The sequence below is a fragment of the Dipodomys merriami genome, unplaced genomic scaffold (assembly GCF_024711535.1).
Source record: "Dipodomys merriami isolate MVZ:Mamm:240054 unplaced genomic scaffold, mDipMer1.0.p SCAF_103, whole genome shotgun sequence".
NCBI lineage: Eukaryota > Metazoa > Chordata > Mammalia > Rodentia > Heteromyidae > Dipodomys > Dipodomys merriami.
In genome coordinates, this window is record NW_027202305.1 from 1680476 (window position 1) to 1693289 (window position 12814).

Genomic DNA, 12814 nt, shown 5'->3' on the forward strand with positions numbered 1-12814 from the left:
GCTCAGAAACCTGCCCAACGCCTCAAAGCCTTACACCAAAGTGTCAGGACTGGAATAAAGCTCCTCTGATTCCTGTCCAACTCTCTTTGCTTTAGATCAATTTTTTTGAAGTCTAGCGTGCATAAAAATCGCCCAGGCCTCTTGTATAAAATGCAGATGCTGCAGCGCTAATCATAGAAATTGAAACTCCGCAGCTCTTTGATAGAGCTCACGAAATCTGCGTGCTTTTCACAAACATGCCAGGAGTTGTTATTGCTCATCTGAGTTTGAAAAGCACTAATAGCTTCTTCTTTTTGTTTAGAAGTGCACCTCAGACAGGTGGATGTGTAATTAGTGGCATTTAACAAGCATGAGAAGGCTACATGATGCGTATCCTGTTTATAAGTATGTATGTTTATGGTCCTCTTTCAGAATACTGTTTCAGAATAGGATTTTGTAAAAGCATATTGCTTTATTCATATATAAGTTTAAAATATGTACAAATATTAAGGCAACAGCTATACTGATCCTTTAAGCTACCAAAAGATAATTCCGTTGTTTATTACAAATGCATATTGTGCACTAGGTACTCGGAATACAACAGTGGGAAATTTACAAGTGTAAATTTCAGCTAAATATTGAGGAAGAAGGCCATTGATAAAATGGTCATGAAATTAAAAAAAAACTTCAATTGGCATTTCAACTATGAAAAAAATACACAGGACAACACATACCTGAAACATAGGGACTTGAGCAACGCACGGACGTCACCGAGGTTGGTGAAGGAAGGGAAGCTGGCACTAAATGTGCGGGCCACGGGCGTTACGGGAGGGGGCGGGGAGGATGCAGTGCTGGGAACCCAGGCTGTGCTGAGACGGGGGGAGGGTGACGGCGGAGCCAAAGACACAGTCAGTGCTGAGTCAGCCAAATTAACTGAGAACAAAATTACTTTAAAAAGTTAACTAGAACGACTCATCATCTCTGTCCTTGACTATCTCCATCAGGAGAGCCAGCCGTCCTCATGGAGGGGAGCTACTAGGAAAGATTAGGGACTTGAGTTAGGTTTGCAAATAGTAAACAAATCTTCCCAGAAAGCGATTCAGGCTGTGTGGTGTGCAGGCCTAGGCTTCCTTTCGAGTGCACTGGTGCGGGACCTGGGAGAGGAGGGGGCTTCCCGGGAGGGAAGCCGAGGACCCAGCACCACACAGGGAGGGTCCCGGGCCTCCCCGCACCCCCCGCAGCCCCCCACGAGGGCTCTGGACCCCGGAGGTCGGAACACAGCTGCGGCTCACACTGGACCAAGCTCCCCTCCAGAGCGGCCAGGCCCTGCCCCTTCCAGGAGCGACGTTCTGAGTGCTGCGTTCCTGTATGAAATGACCGAGGGAGCTGGGATCGAGGACCTGGCCGAGGCCCACGGGACCCACAGAGGCGCCAGGGCCCTGCCACGGCCACAGCACAGCCCACTCCAGAGGCTCCGGGGCCACGCTCAGCTCTGAGCTCCGTGGCCCCCACCCACACACGCACGGCCCAGTCGTGCGTGTGTCAGTGTCACAGCGGCCAGACCCTGGCCCCGGCCCCGGCCCCCCGGCACCAGGTTGGGAACCCGGAGCCCCACTGCACCCACGCAGACTGTGCCACAACACCCCAACCACGCTGAGATCCCCCAAACCTGGCTGGAGGCTGCGCCATACCCACAGCATCCGGGACACACACTCATGCGCCCACAGACCACAACAGCGCTTCACAAGGACTGTGTCCCTGGACTCTGAGCCAAAAGACAGCAAGACAGATGGACGGATGGAAAGATGATAGATGGAAAAATGATAGATGGGAAGATGATAGATGGACAGCTGGAAAGATGATAGATGGACAGGTGGATAGATGGAAAGATGGACAGATGGATAGGTGGACAGATGGATAGATGGATAAGGGACAGAAAGCAGCCCCTACTAACAGATCTTAAAGACAGATACTGACTAACACATCAGAGTAACTCGTCTCTAAACGTAGCATGCAGGTCATCTGCAGCCAGCGTCGGGATGTAATAAATAAAACCATTTTCCTTGTGTGCAGAGCGGGGAGGCCACCACTAACACTAAATCATCTCTACCATTATTATAGCTGAATTATGGTTAGCTTCTCCTAAGAGGTAAACTATATGACCATGATTTAAGAAAATCGTCACACTAATTGTTCGTGGGACACCTTTTGTATTTACAATAAATAGAAAAACGACTTTTGTCCGTAGGTTGAATGCTCGGTGTGGCGTTTTTGGAATCCCATTCCAGCCTTCACATGGGCTTCTCTCCAGAGAGAGGCTTGCCACGCAAGGGCCAATTCAGAAATTAATGGCATTTCTCATTCAACAGAAAACTATTCATGGAATTTGAATTACATATATCGTGGATCAGAAAAACATGTCATTAAGAAAGTCGTTGGTATTTTGCTGCAAAAATATAAATGTCCTTGCGGTTTCCAAGGCCATTAGCGCGTGGTAGGAATAACCTCAGCCGTCATCGCGCTTTTCTTGAAGTCAGTGTGAGCCTTACTCTAGTCCATTCTCTCATGGCCAAGACAGAAGAAACCTCCTGTAATTCCCTCCCTCCCAGTCTCTGGCAAAACACAGTCAACGCAGCCGCGGTCTCTTGGCTGTCCCTCGCCTGGCTTCGGCATGGTTCTTCCGTGTCTGTCGACCCGGAGTGCCCTGCATGCCCTGCGGGGCCGTGGCTCCGGGGCCGGCGCCCGGAGGCTGTGCGCCAGGCTTTCTGGACACAGCGCTGGCGCGAGCATGGCCAGGTTTACTGCCCGCCGTGGCCTCTCCGAGCTGAGATCCATTTCAGTGGCCACAGTAGACACCAACATGCAGGCCTGTGGCTTTGTTCTGCCTTTCCCTGGGTAATGCGCTGCCCACTGGCCGTTGTCTCTGGATGCAAAGTTAGAAAACTATCCGATCAATACTAAAGGCCCCCACCCAGCAGCCACCCGGGCCGGCCCCCCTGCGGTCAGCCTCCTGTGCAGCACGCGCGCTCTGGCGCACCGCGGCCCCTGGTGAGGCCCCACGGGAAGGACAGACGGCGGTCTCGGGGACTCATGCTGAGGTGCGCCCCTCGCCTCTTCCCGCAGGTCCCCCAGGTCCTCCCGGGGTGGTCATCGTGGAGGAGATCACGGAAAGCACAGCCACGCTGTCCTGGAGCCCGGCCACCGACAACCACAGCCCGGTGTCCTCCTACAACCTGCAGGCGCGCAGCCCCTTCTCCCTGGGCTGGCAAACCGTGAACACAGGTGAGAGCCCGGGGCGCGGGGCACACTCCCCCACTCCTCAACACCTCCTCTGGGTCTCAGAAGCCCGCCCACGCCGGGCTGCCCACGCATGCTGTCCTTCCGTGGGCCCAGCTGCGGGCCTCCCTCCCTCCCGGTTTCCAGGAGAGACCCTGCCTTGTGTGGCTGTGAGCTGCGTTAGGCCCACACAGGAGCAGACGCCCTGGGCCCAGCCACGCGGCCCTCCCCAGCGCCCAAGCCCAGCAACCCCAGCGCCCGAGCCCAGCAACCCCAGCGCCCAAGCCCAGCAACCCCAGCGCCCGAGCCCAGCAACCCCAGCGCCCGAGCCCAGCAACCCCAGCGCCCGAGCCCAGCAACCCCAGCGCCCGAGCCCAGCAACCCCAGCGCCCGAGCCCAGCAACCCCAGCGCCCGAGCCCAGCAACCCAGTGCCCGAGCCCAGCAACCCCAGCGCCCGAGCCCAGCAACCCCAGCGCCCGAGCCCAGCAACCCCAGCGCCCGAGCCCAGCAACCCCAGCGCCCGAGCCCAGCAACCCCAGCGCCCGAGCCCAGCAACCCCAGCGCCCGAGCCCAGCAACCCCAGCGCCACAGCCACTGTGCAGGGGGAGGCTGTGCTGGCCACACGCACCGTCGTCCACGCAGGGCTCCCGCAGACTCCAGGCTGATCCGCGGTGTCCCTGGCAATGGGCACAGCACAGCACCCCTGGACGGCTGAGGTGGGCCCCATGCGTGCCCCTTGCCCCACAGCACCCCCTGGACGGCTGGGGCGGGCCCCCTGTGTGCCCCCCGGACGGCTGAGGCGAGCCCCATGCGTGCCCCCTGCCCCGCAGCGCCCCCGCAGCTCTGGTGAAATGACGTCTGGTGCGTTCTCTCAGTGTCTGGTTTGAAGTGCTCTTCCTGCACCAAGCGTGTCACCCTCGTCCTTTGCTTTTTGTCATAAAGGGCAGCAGGGCTGCTCTCCAGACGAGGCGCCGGCTGCCGGGGTGTGGCCACCCTTCCCAAGGCCCCACACCCAGGCTGACCAGGGCTGACCAGGACTGACCAGGGCCAGTCAGGACTGACCAGGGATGACCATGACTGACCAGGGCTGACCAAGGCTGACCAGGACTGACCAGGACATCTGAGGAGTGCACAAAATTCAGAAGTGGATCCTCAGAGGCTCAGGCTGCACTGGCCAGCAGTTTAGGCTTTGGTTGTATTTTAAAATTGAAGTAAAATATAAAACTCAATAACGTATTAGTGTTCAGCCGTAAAACTCAGTCCGCTTTGTGGCCATGTTGGGGTCCAATGGGTCTTGAGCAGAAGTCTGGTGTGAACGGAGACGTCTAGGCGCGGCCTGTGCGCCCCGCTCTCCCCGCTGCGTGGTGGGCATTCCAGCGTTCCGGTCGGCACAGGCCTGGCTTCGTGTATGGAGTCGCAGCATTGACTCGTTCCTGTGTCATCTCATAATTGTACTGCAGAAACCGGGGACCCCGTGGGCACGGCAGGTACAGACAGGGTGCGATAGGAACGCCTGAGCAGGTCCACTGAGGACCTCACAACCCCCACGGCTCCAACCCCAACCCCTGCCACACGGAGGGCAGCCGGGAACGGCCTCCGTGTCCTACCTGGTGCTGCGGGCTCAGCTGACCGCTGGCCCCTCCGCTCCGCCCCAGCGCCCGTCAGAGCGTCCCCTGAGACGCCAGCCACCGAGCCCCCCCTGGGGGTCCCAGGGCTCCAGTGTCCTCACACCCACCGAGCACTCTGCCTCCATCACACTCAACTCCAACACCATGAGTGAGCAAGAAAATCAGCCCACACCGTCCCAGATGCCACGCCAGAATAGCCCACCGTGCAGCGACCGTGCTGACACACACCTTCCTATGCCGTAACGGCAGACGCGTGGTTAGTACGCAAGGCGCTCCAAGGAGACTGGAGAGCCCGCTTCACCCCGCGGCTGTGCGTGTCCATTTTTAATTAGCTCTAGTCTTAATTGGCTGCTGGACCTGACAAGTGACGGCGTGTGTCTGCCAGGACTGGGAGAGATGCGCCGCTCAAGTACAAGAAAAGCTCTCTGCTCAAAGCACAGAATCCGTGGCCTTGGCTTGGGGCTGAAAGGGAGACAGAAGGATGCGGGTGTGAACCAGCACGAGGCCTAATGGCGGGTGACAGGCAGACGTGGAAGCTTTCTTACCAATGCCAATGGTCCTTGACACACTCCGCGCTCATTTCCTGCCCACGGGTAGGGTGACACCCCCCCCCCCGCTCACCCCCCTTCCTCTCCCCAGTCCCGGAAGTCATCACGGGAGACATGGAGTCGGCCATGGCGGTGGACCTCAGCCCCTGGGTGGAGTACGAATTCCGTGTGGTAGCCACCAATGGCATCGGCACCGGAGACCCCAGCGCCCCGTCCCGCGCAATCCGCACCCGCGAGGCAGGTGAGCGCACGGGGAAGCCCGCGTCCAGGACTCCTGCGGGCCGCAGGGCGCACACACTGGAAGGGAGCGGGCGGGGGGGGGGGCGTCCTCTGCCTCAGCACAAACCGCTGCCCGCATCGCAGAGAAGGCCAAGCACCGGCCGCGCCCTTTCTATCATCCTTGTAGAAAGGGATCAGAAAAAGAAAGACCTCTAACAAATTAAAGCTTACAGCCATCCAAGTAAACTACCAAAACAACTGCGTATACCACACTTGATTAGAAAGAAAGAAAAAGAATCTCAAATGGGCAATTTATTACATTAACAGCATGATTCAGATTTCATATTTTTCATGTAAAAATTAAGTTCCCAAGAAAATAAAAGATAAAATACCCTAAATATGTTACAAAATATTCATCCACAGGGAACCCAGTCCGCCTGCTTTCCTTATCTCCTACGCTGTTTCTTCTGCGTTTCAGGAGTGTGAATTTTAAATTGGGCATTAATTGCTTGGTTGGATTTTCATTCATCCATAAAACCAGCCGGGTTTCCATCGTGCGCAGGTGTTCATTAATGAAGAGCGTACCACGTTGGTCGGCTTCCTGCCGCAGCCCGCGGTGGAGATTCTGAAACGGGAGCAGTGGGTGACTCAGCTCTCCTCTCCTCTCCTCTGAAAGGCCCTGCCTAGCTTTGTGTATTGCTAATTGTGTTTCAACAAAGATGAAGACTGCTACCTAATTCAGAGGTTCTCAATACATACTCTTTTGACACATGAATAATCAGTCTGGGATGGATAATCCCTGTAAACTTTCTCTAGTATAAATCTGTTTTGGCTGTTGAACAGCGCTTTAGCCAGAGCGTATTGACAGCTAAGCTGATTCCCAGGCTGCGTGTAGAAGACTTGGTCTACTTCTGCCAGCCCTCCGCCGTGGCTGCTGTCTGCATTTTATCATGAGTTCCCTCACTCAGGACGCCCCACAGTCCATTAAAACCCCGAGAAAGAGGCCAGAGCACGAAAGCCGGGGGAAAGCGGTGCTGCCTGTCTGTCTGCCTCGGCCCTGGGCAGCGCACACGGCCACGCCAGAGCGCTGAGCCGCGTGTGTGAGTGGGGCAGACAGATTCCAGGGGACACTGGTGACACTCAGTGACATTAGAAACACCTAAGTTCCAGACACCTGTGACCACGAACGTTGAAACTCCGTTCACCAGAGATTCGCTGGTCCTTCCTGTAGATCAGAACATTGGCACGGTAACTGCTCTGGTGCCATTTTCCTCAGTTAAATTCCACATGAATCCTTGGGTGACCCAGATTCCCTGATCCCATGCAGCCGAGGTAGTGACATGTCTTGACTGGTCTGATGTGTTCTGACGGTGGATGGAAAGTGTTGGTAGCTGCAGCCACTGATCCCATGTTAGCAGTGGTCACCTGCTGACGCAGACAGAAGCGCATGCAAAGAAAGAGCCCCGGGTTCCAAAACCAAGTCTGAGGAGCAGCGGCCGTGTTTCGACAGAGCTTGTTACATTTTCACGGGACTTTCTCTCCCCCTCCCTGGCACAAAGACAATTCTTTTTTTAATTTTTCTTTTCCAGAACTATATAAATTCCGTTTTCAATTTTTCCCTAGTATATAAAATTCTGTGTGAATATTTACTGGTGATTAATCATCTTTCACTCAAGCAAATGATATGCTGAGTGGATTTATTGTGTATGAGTCTATCAATACCATTTAAAACCTGCGTGCTGGCAAAGCGTAGACAGCCCTGAAGCCGGCAATTGCTAAAGCAGCCGGGCCTGGCAAGCGGCTTCTTTTGATAGTTTCTTCCGCTGAGCGGCGCTTCGCTGGGAAGCGTTCCCCTCTGCCGCGGCTGCAGCTGGGGGAGGGGACGCTCCCACGACACCGATGTGATGGCCAGCTGCGCTCGTGGGACAGCTCGCGTGCCTGTGCACCGCCGCGCACCGGCGTGGAGAACCCGCGCCTTGTGTGTGCTCCCCACGGGGCGGCGTTGCTGTTCTCCACACGGGGGTTCAGGCCGCGTGATGCTGGGGGTCCTGGGGCGCAGGGCAGGGGGCAATGCCGAGAACCAACATGGAGACCCCGGCACCCGCGGGCCCCGGGCGTCCCCGCAGACGGTGGACGCAGGGCATCGGCCGTCGCAGCACACCCAGGTCCATGCGGTAAGGAATCGCAGGGTCTGACGCTGCTCACACCACGTCCGTCCATTCCTGTCTGCAGTTCCGAAGACGGCGCCGACCAACGTGAGCGGGCGGAGCGGGCGGAGGCGCGAGCTGGTCATCGCCTGGGAGGTGAGGACCCGGCGGGCGTGGGGGAGGGGAGGGGGCGGGCCCGGTCATCCCAGGAGGAGGGGAGGGGACAGAGGCTGGTCATCCCAGGGGGAGGGGACAGGCTGGTCATCCCAGGGGGAGGGGAGGGGACAGAGGCCGGTCATCCCAGGGGGAGGGGAGGGGACAGGCTGGTCATCCCAGGGGGAGGGGAGGGACAGAGGCTGGTCATCCCAGGAGGAGGGGAGGGGACAGAGGCCGGTCATCCCAGGAGGGGAGGGGACAGAGACTGGTCATCCCAAGGGGAGGGGAGGGGACAGGCTGGTCATCCCAGGGGGAGGGGAGGGGACAGAGGCTGGTCATCCCAGGGGGAGGGGACAGGCTGGTCATCCCAGGGGGAGGGGAGGGGACAGAGGCCGGTCATCCCAGGGGGAGGGGAGGGGACAGGCTGGTCATCCCAGGGGGAGGGGAGGGACAGAGGCTGGTCATCCCAGGAGGAGGGGAGGGGACAGAGGCCGGTCATCCCAGGAGGGGAGGGGACAGAGACTGGTCATCCCAAGGGGAGGGGAGGGGACAGGCTGGTCATCCCAGGGGGAGGGGAGGGGACAGAGGCTGGTCATCCCAGGGGGAGGGGACAGGCTGGTCATCCCAGGGGGAGGGGAGGGGACAGGCTGGTCATCCCAAGGGGAGGGGAGGGGACAGGCTGGTCATCCCAGGGGGAGGGGAGGGGACAGAGGCCGGTCATCCCAGGGGGAGGGGACAGAGGCTGGTCATCCATGGGAGGGAGGGGACAGAGGCTGGTCATCCCAGGAGGAGGGGAGGGGACAGAGGCCGGTCATCCCAGGAGGGGAGGGGACAGAGACTGGTCATCCCAAGGGGAGGGGAGGGGACAGGCTGGTCATCCCAGGGGGAGGGGAGGGGACAGAGGCCGGTCATCCCAGGAGGGGAGGGGACAGAGGCTGGTCATCCATGGGAGGGAGGGGACAGGCTGGTCATCCATGGGAGGGGAGGGGACAGAGGCTGGTCATCCATGGGAGGGAGGGGACAGAGGCTGGTCATCCATGGGAGGGAGGGGATAGAGGCTGGTCATCCATGGGAGGGAGGGGACAGAGGCTGGTCATCCATGGGAGGGAGGGGACAGAGGCTGGTCATCCATGGGAGGGAGGGGACAGAGGCTGGTCATCCCAGGAGGGGAGGGGACAGAGGCCGGTCATCCATGGGAGGGAGGGGACAGAGGCTGGTCATCCATGGGAGGGAGGGGACAGAGGCTGGTCATCCATGGGAGGGAGGGGACAGAGGCTGGTCATCCATGGGAGGGAGGGGATAGAGGCTGGTCATCCCAGGAGGGGAGGGGACAGGCTGGTCATCCATGGGAGGGAGGGGACCGGCCGGTCATGACCCCGGCCCGCATGCGTGCGCAGCCCGTGTCGGAGGAGTTCCAGAACGGGGCCGGCTTCGGCTACATCGTGGCCTTCCGCCCCAACGGGACGCGCGGCTGGAAGGAGAAGATGGTGACCTCGGCCGAGGCGGCGCAGTTTGTCTACCGCGACGAGAGCGTGCCGCCGCGGACGCCCTTCGAGGTGAAGGTGGGCGTCTACAACAACCGGGGCGACGGGCCCTTCAGCCCCACCGTGCTCATCCGCTCAGCCGAAGGAGGTCAGCACCCCCACCCCGCCTACCCCGTCCCCCCCCCCGTCCACCACGCCCGCCCCATCCCCCCGTCCACCCCGCCTGCCCCGTCCACCCCCCGTCCACCACGCCCGCCCCATCCCCCCCGTCCACCCCGCCTGCCCCGTCCACCCCGCCGTTCTGGGGAGGGGCAGCGCTCTCGGTGGCACTGGGTTGAGCTCAGCCCTGGGCTGGCAGCGTTCTTCCACACATTCGCGCACGCAGACCCCTCCCGGCCTTCCCTGCGGCGGACCCGCCCGCCCTGCACAGCCATCCGGAGCCTCTGGGTCCAAGAGCGCACGGTGCTGTGCACAGTGGACGCCAGCAGGCCGTGCCGCACCCTTGGAGACATGAGTGGACCGCGAGGCTCTCTGCTGGCCTTCACGCCACTGCCCCTGCAGGACAGCCCAAGAAGGAGAGGTTCTGGAAAGTTCACTACAGCTTGTGACCACCGTGGTCCCTGATTCTTCTCTAACTGGCCAGGGCCACGAGAGCATTCTCTGTGGAGGCCCGATGGCCGGACGGCCAGTCCCGGCCTGGCGGAGAGCAGCAGGCCCCGCTGCCCGCCAGCTTTCGTGCACACGCGCTTTCCTGAGAAAGCAGGAAGTCAGTCAGCTTCTCCGCCTGTGCGGAATTCCAACCCGTCCCTCAAGACTAAAATAAGGAGTGCCTCGTATCCCCAAGGGGACACACAGAGTGTGTCTTCCCCGCGGGGACCCAGCCTGGCCCCTCCGAGGTCCGCGGTCAGAATCCGCCAGCCTGCTGCTCTTTCAGGCCCGCTGTGTGGCTGGAATTGCTCAGAGGAACTGTTTCTGTGCTGCGTACTTCATGGGCAGAGATGAGCAAGTGCCTTCGAGCGCACAAGAGCAAGGCCGTGCTTGATTGATGTAAGATGTGGGTTATTGAAGCCTGGAGTTCTGGTAAAGCCAGATTTGGAGCAAGAGCTGAGGCTGGTACAATGGCAGGAGTGAGCGAGATCTGGACGTCCGTGGCCAGAAATCCCAGTGACCTGGGCACAGTGGACCAGGCTGGAATCCTGGCTGTGTGGGAAGATGGAGGTCCCAGCCCCGTTGCCTCGACCCCAGCTTAACCAGAGCCGAGTGCGTGGCTCATAACGGATCCACCCCAGCAGGACAATCCAAGAGACACCATCTCAACAGAGGGAGGTGGGCTCAGCAGGGCCCGCCTGTCATCCCAGAGTCACGGAAGCCTGAAATGGGAGGATCACAGTCTGGGTGAATGCCTGGGCGAGACGCCAGACCCTAGCTCAAAAACACAGGCCCAGGGGTGTGGCCCAGCAGTAGAGCACCTGCCAAGCAACCTCAAGGCCCTGAGTTCAAACTCCAAAACTGAAAGGTAAAACAACAACAAATGATAATAATAATTGGCAAGAAAGTAAAGAACGGAGTGGCGGTGGTGAGGAATCAGATATTCACTTCACATCTCAGGTCTCAGATCAGCTTCTCATTTGACGCTTAAGACACACGTGTGGTCAGACTCTCGAACCCCGATGTACTTTCTGGAACCATGAGTCTCCTGAGGCGGAGTCACAGGTGCAGACACACCGTCAGGACAGGCCCCAGCGCCGGGGCCTCCGTGTCACCAGGGCTGAGCCCGGGTGGTAGTGACCGTTTCCGTCATTTTGTCACACCAAAGAGCTGTTCTGAACCGCGTGTTCTATTCAGGAAGGAAGCTCCTCTTGCTTTAAAATTGCTTCCTCTAGTTCCCGAGTCCCCGGCTCACAGGCCCCGTGTGCTGCGCTGAGGGGGGTGGCCGAGTATATTCTAGAACAATGGTAGAGCTGGTGGAGAAATGCAGCTTTGTGAGCTCCTCGCCGGCCTTTGCTTTGAAGTTAAATCACAGCAGCGACCATGAGGTGTTGCTTTGTATGGGCCACGTTCCCTTAAACTTGAAATGGCTTGCCTTTGGAGTTTCTCTTTCAAGCTAGAAAGGAAATGTGTGTTACTTCCTTTCAAAGACATGGAGGTTGTTGCTGTAGCCAGTTCCCCAGGAACACTTCACTTATTTTTGGCAACAAACATATGAGAAGATCCCAGGCAAATTAAGCTGGGGTGGAGTCTGCCTTTGTTCTGACAATGAAATCCAAATGCGCATTTGGCATTTCTCATTAATGAAATTTCCAGGCTTGGAAGTTTACGGGTGACGTGAGTCACGTGCTAGCATTGTTAAATCGCCTCTGCTCGGCACAGGCCAGCGCGGAGCGGGGCGCTGCGGGTCCGCGGTGGCTCGCGCTGGGTCTGAGGAGGCCTGAAGCTCGTCCGTCTGCTCTCACGCCAAGCCGCCCTTTCAACAGGTGTCCCGAGTGACGACGATAGCAGTCAGCCTTCTGCTCTCTGGACCCAGGGTTCAAACTCACGCCTGGCACCGGCTTGGCAGAGACGCCACCCCTCGAGCCACGCCCCTCAGCGTGAGCTACAGAACAAAAAGGCGCAGGCAGCAAGCACCTCTTTAGACACGCGGAGACGTGGTGCTCTTGATGAGAAGTGGCCATGGCAAGATCAACCTGTTCTTTGAAACAATCACGACCTCTGATGAACTCACCAGGTCCTGCTGCTCCTGGTGGTGTGGGCCCCCCCTCCCCTGCTGGGGCTGCGGTGCAGCCTGGATTAACACATGGGCTACCTGCGTGCTGTTCTTCTACCAACCCAGCCCACCACGGGGCCAAGGAAGACACTAGCGCCGCTGCTCTGCTTCTTCCCACGGCAGACAGCAGCCACCACCACTGCACCACCACCATCACCAACACTGTCACCAACACCGTCAGCAACACTGTACCACCACCATCACCAACACTGTCACCACCACCGTCAGCAAACTGTCACCACCACTGTACTACCACCATCACCAACACTGTCACCAATACCATCACCACCACTGTACCACCACCATCACCAACACCGCCACCACCACCGTCAGCAACACTGTCACCACCACTGTACTACCACCATCACCAACACTGTCACCAACACCATCAGCAACACTGTACCACCACCATCACCAACACTTTCACCAACACCATCATCACCACTGCACCACCACCATCACCAACACCATCACCACCATCAGCAACACTGTCACCACCACCGTCAGCAACACTGTCACCACCACCATCACCAACACTGTAACCACCACCGTCAGCAACACTGTACCACCACCATCACCAACACTGTCACCACCACCGTCAGCAACACTGTC

The 12814-nt window shown here is 58.5% G+C and overlaps 1 protein-coding gene across 4 annotated transcripts in view; it reads left to right on the forward strand.

Annotated features, from left to right (window-relative positions):
* Positions 1-12814, forward strand: part of LOC138809815 (contactin-5) — a 463911-nt gene that overhangs the window by 429800 nt on the left and 21297 nt on the right. For all 4 annotated transcript variants that reach the window (XM_069996830.1, XM_069996838.1, XM_069996810.1 and 1 more), the window contains exons 17-20: positions 3103-3261; positions 5524-5673; positions 7884-7954; positions 9352-9586. In XM_069996830.1, coding sequence (XP_069852931.1) covers positions 3103-3261; positions 5524-5673; positions 7884-7954; positions 9352-9586 — 615 coding nt within the window. The remainder of the gene's footprint in view (positions 1-3102; positions 3262-5523; positions 5674-7883; positions 7955-9351; positions 9587-12814) is intronic.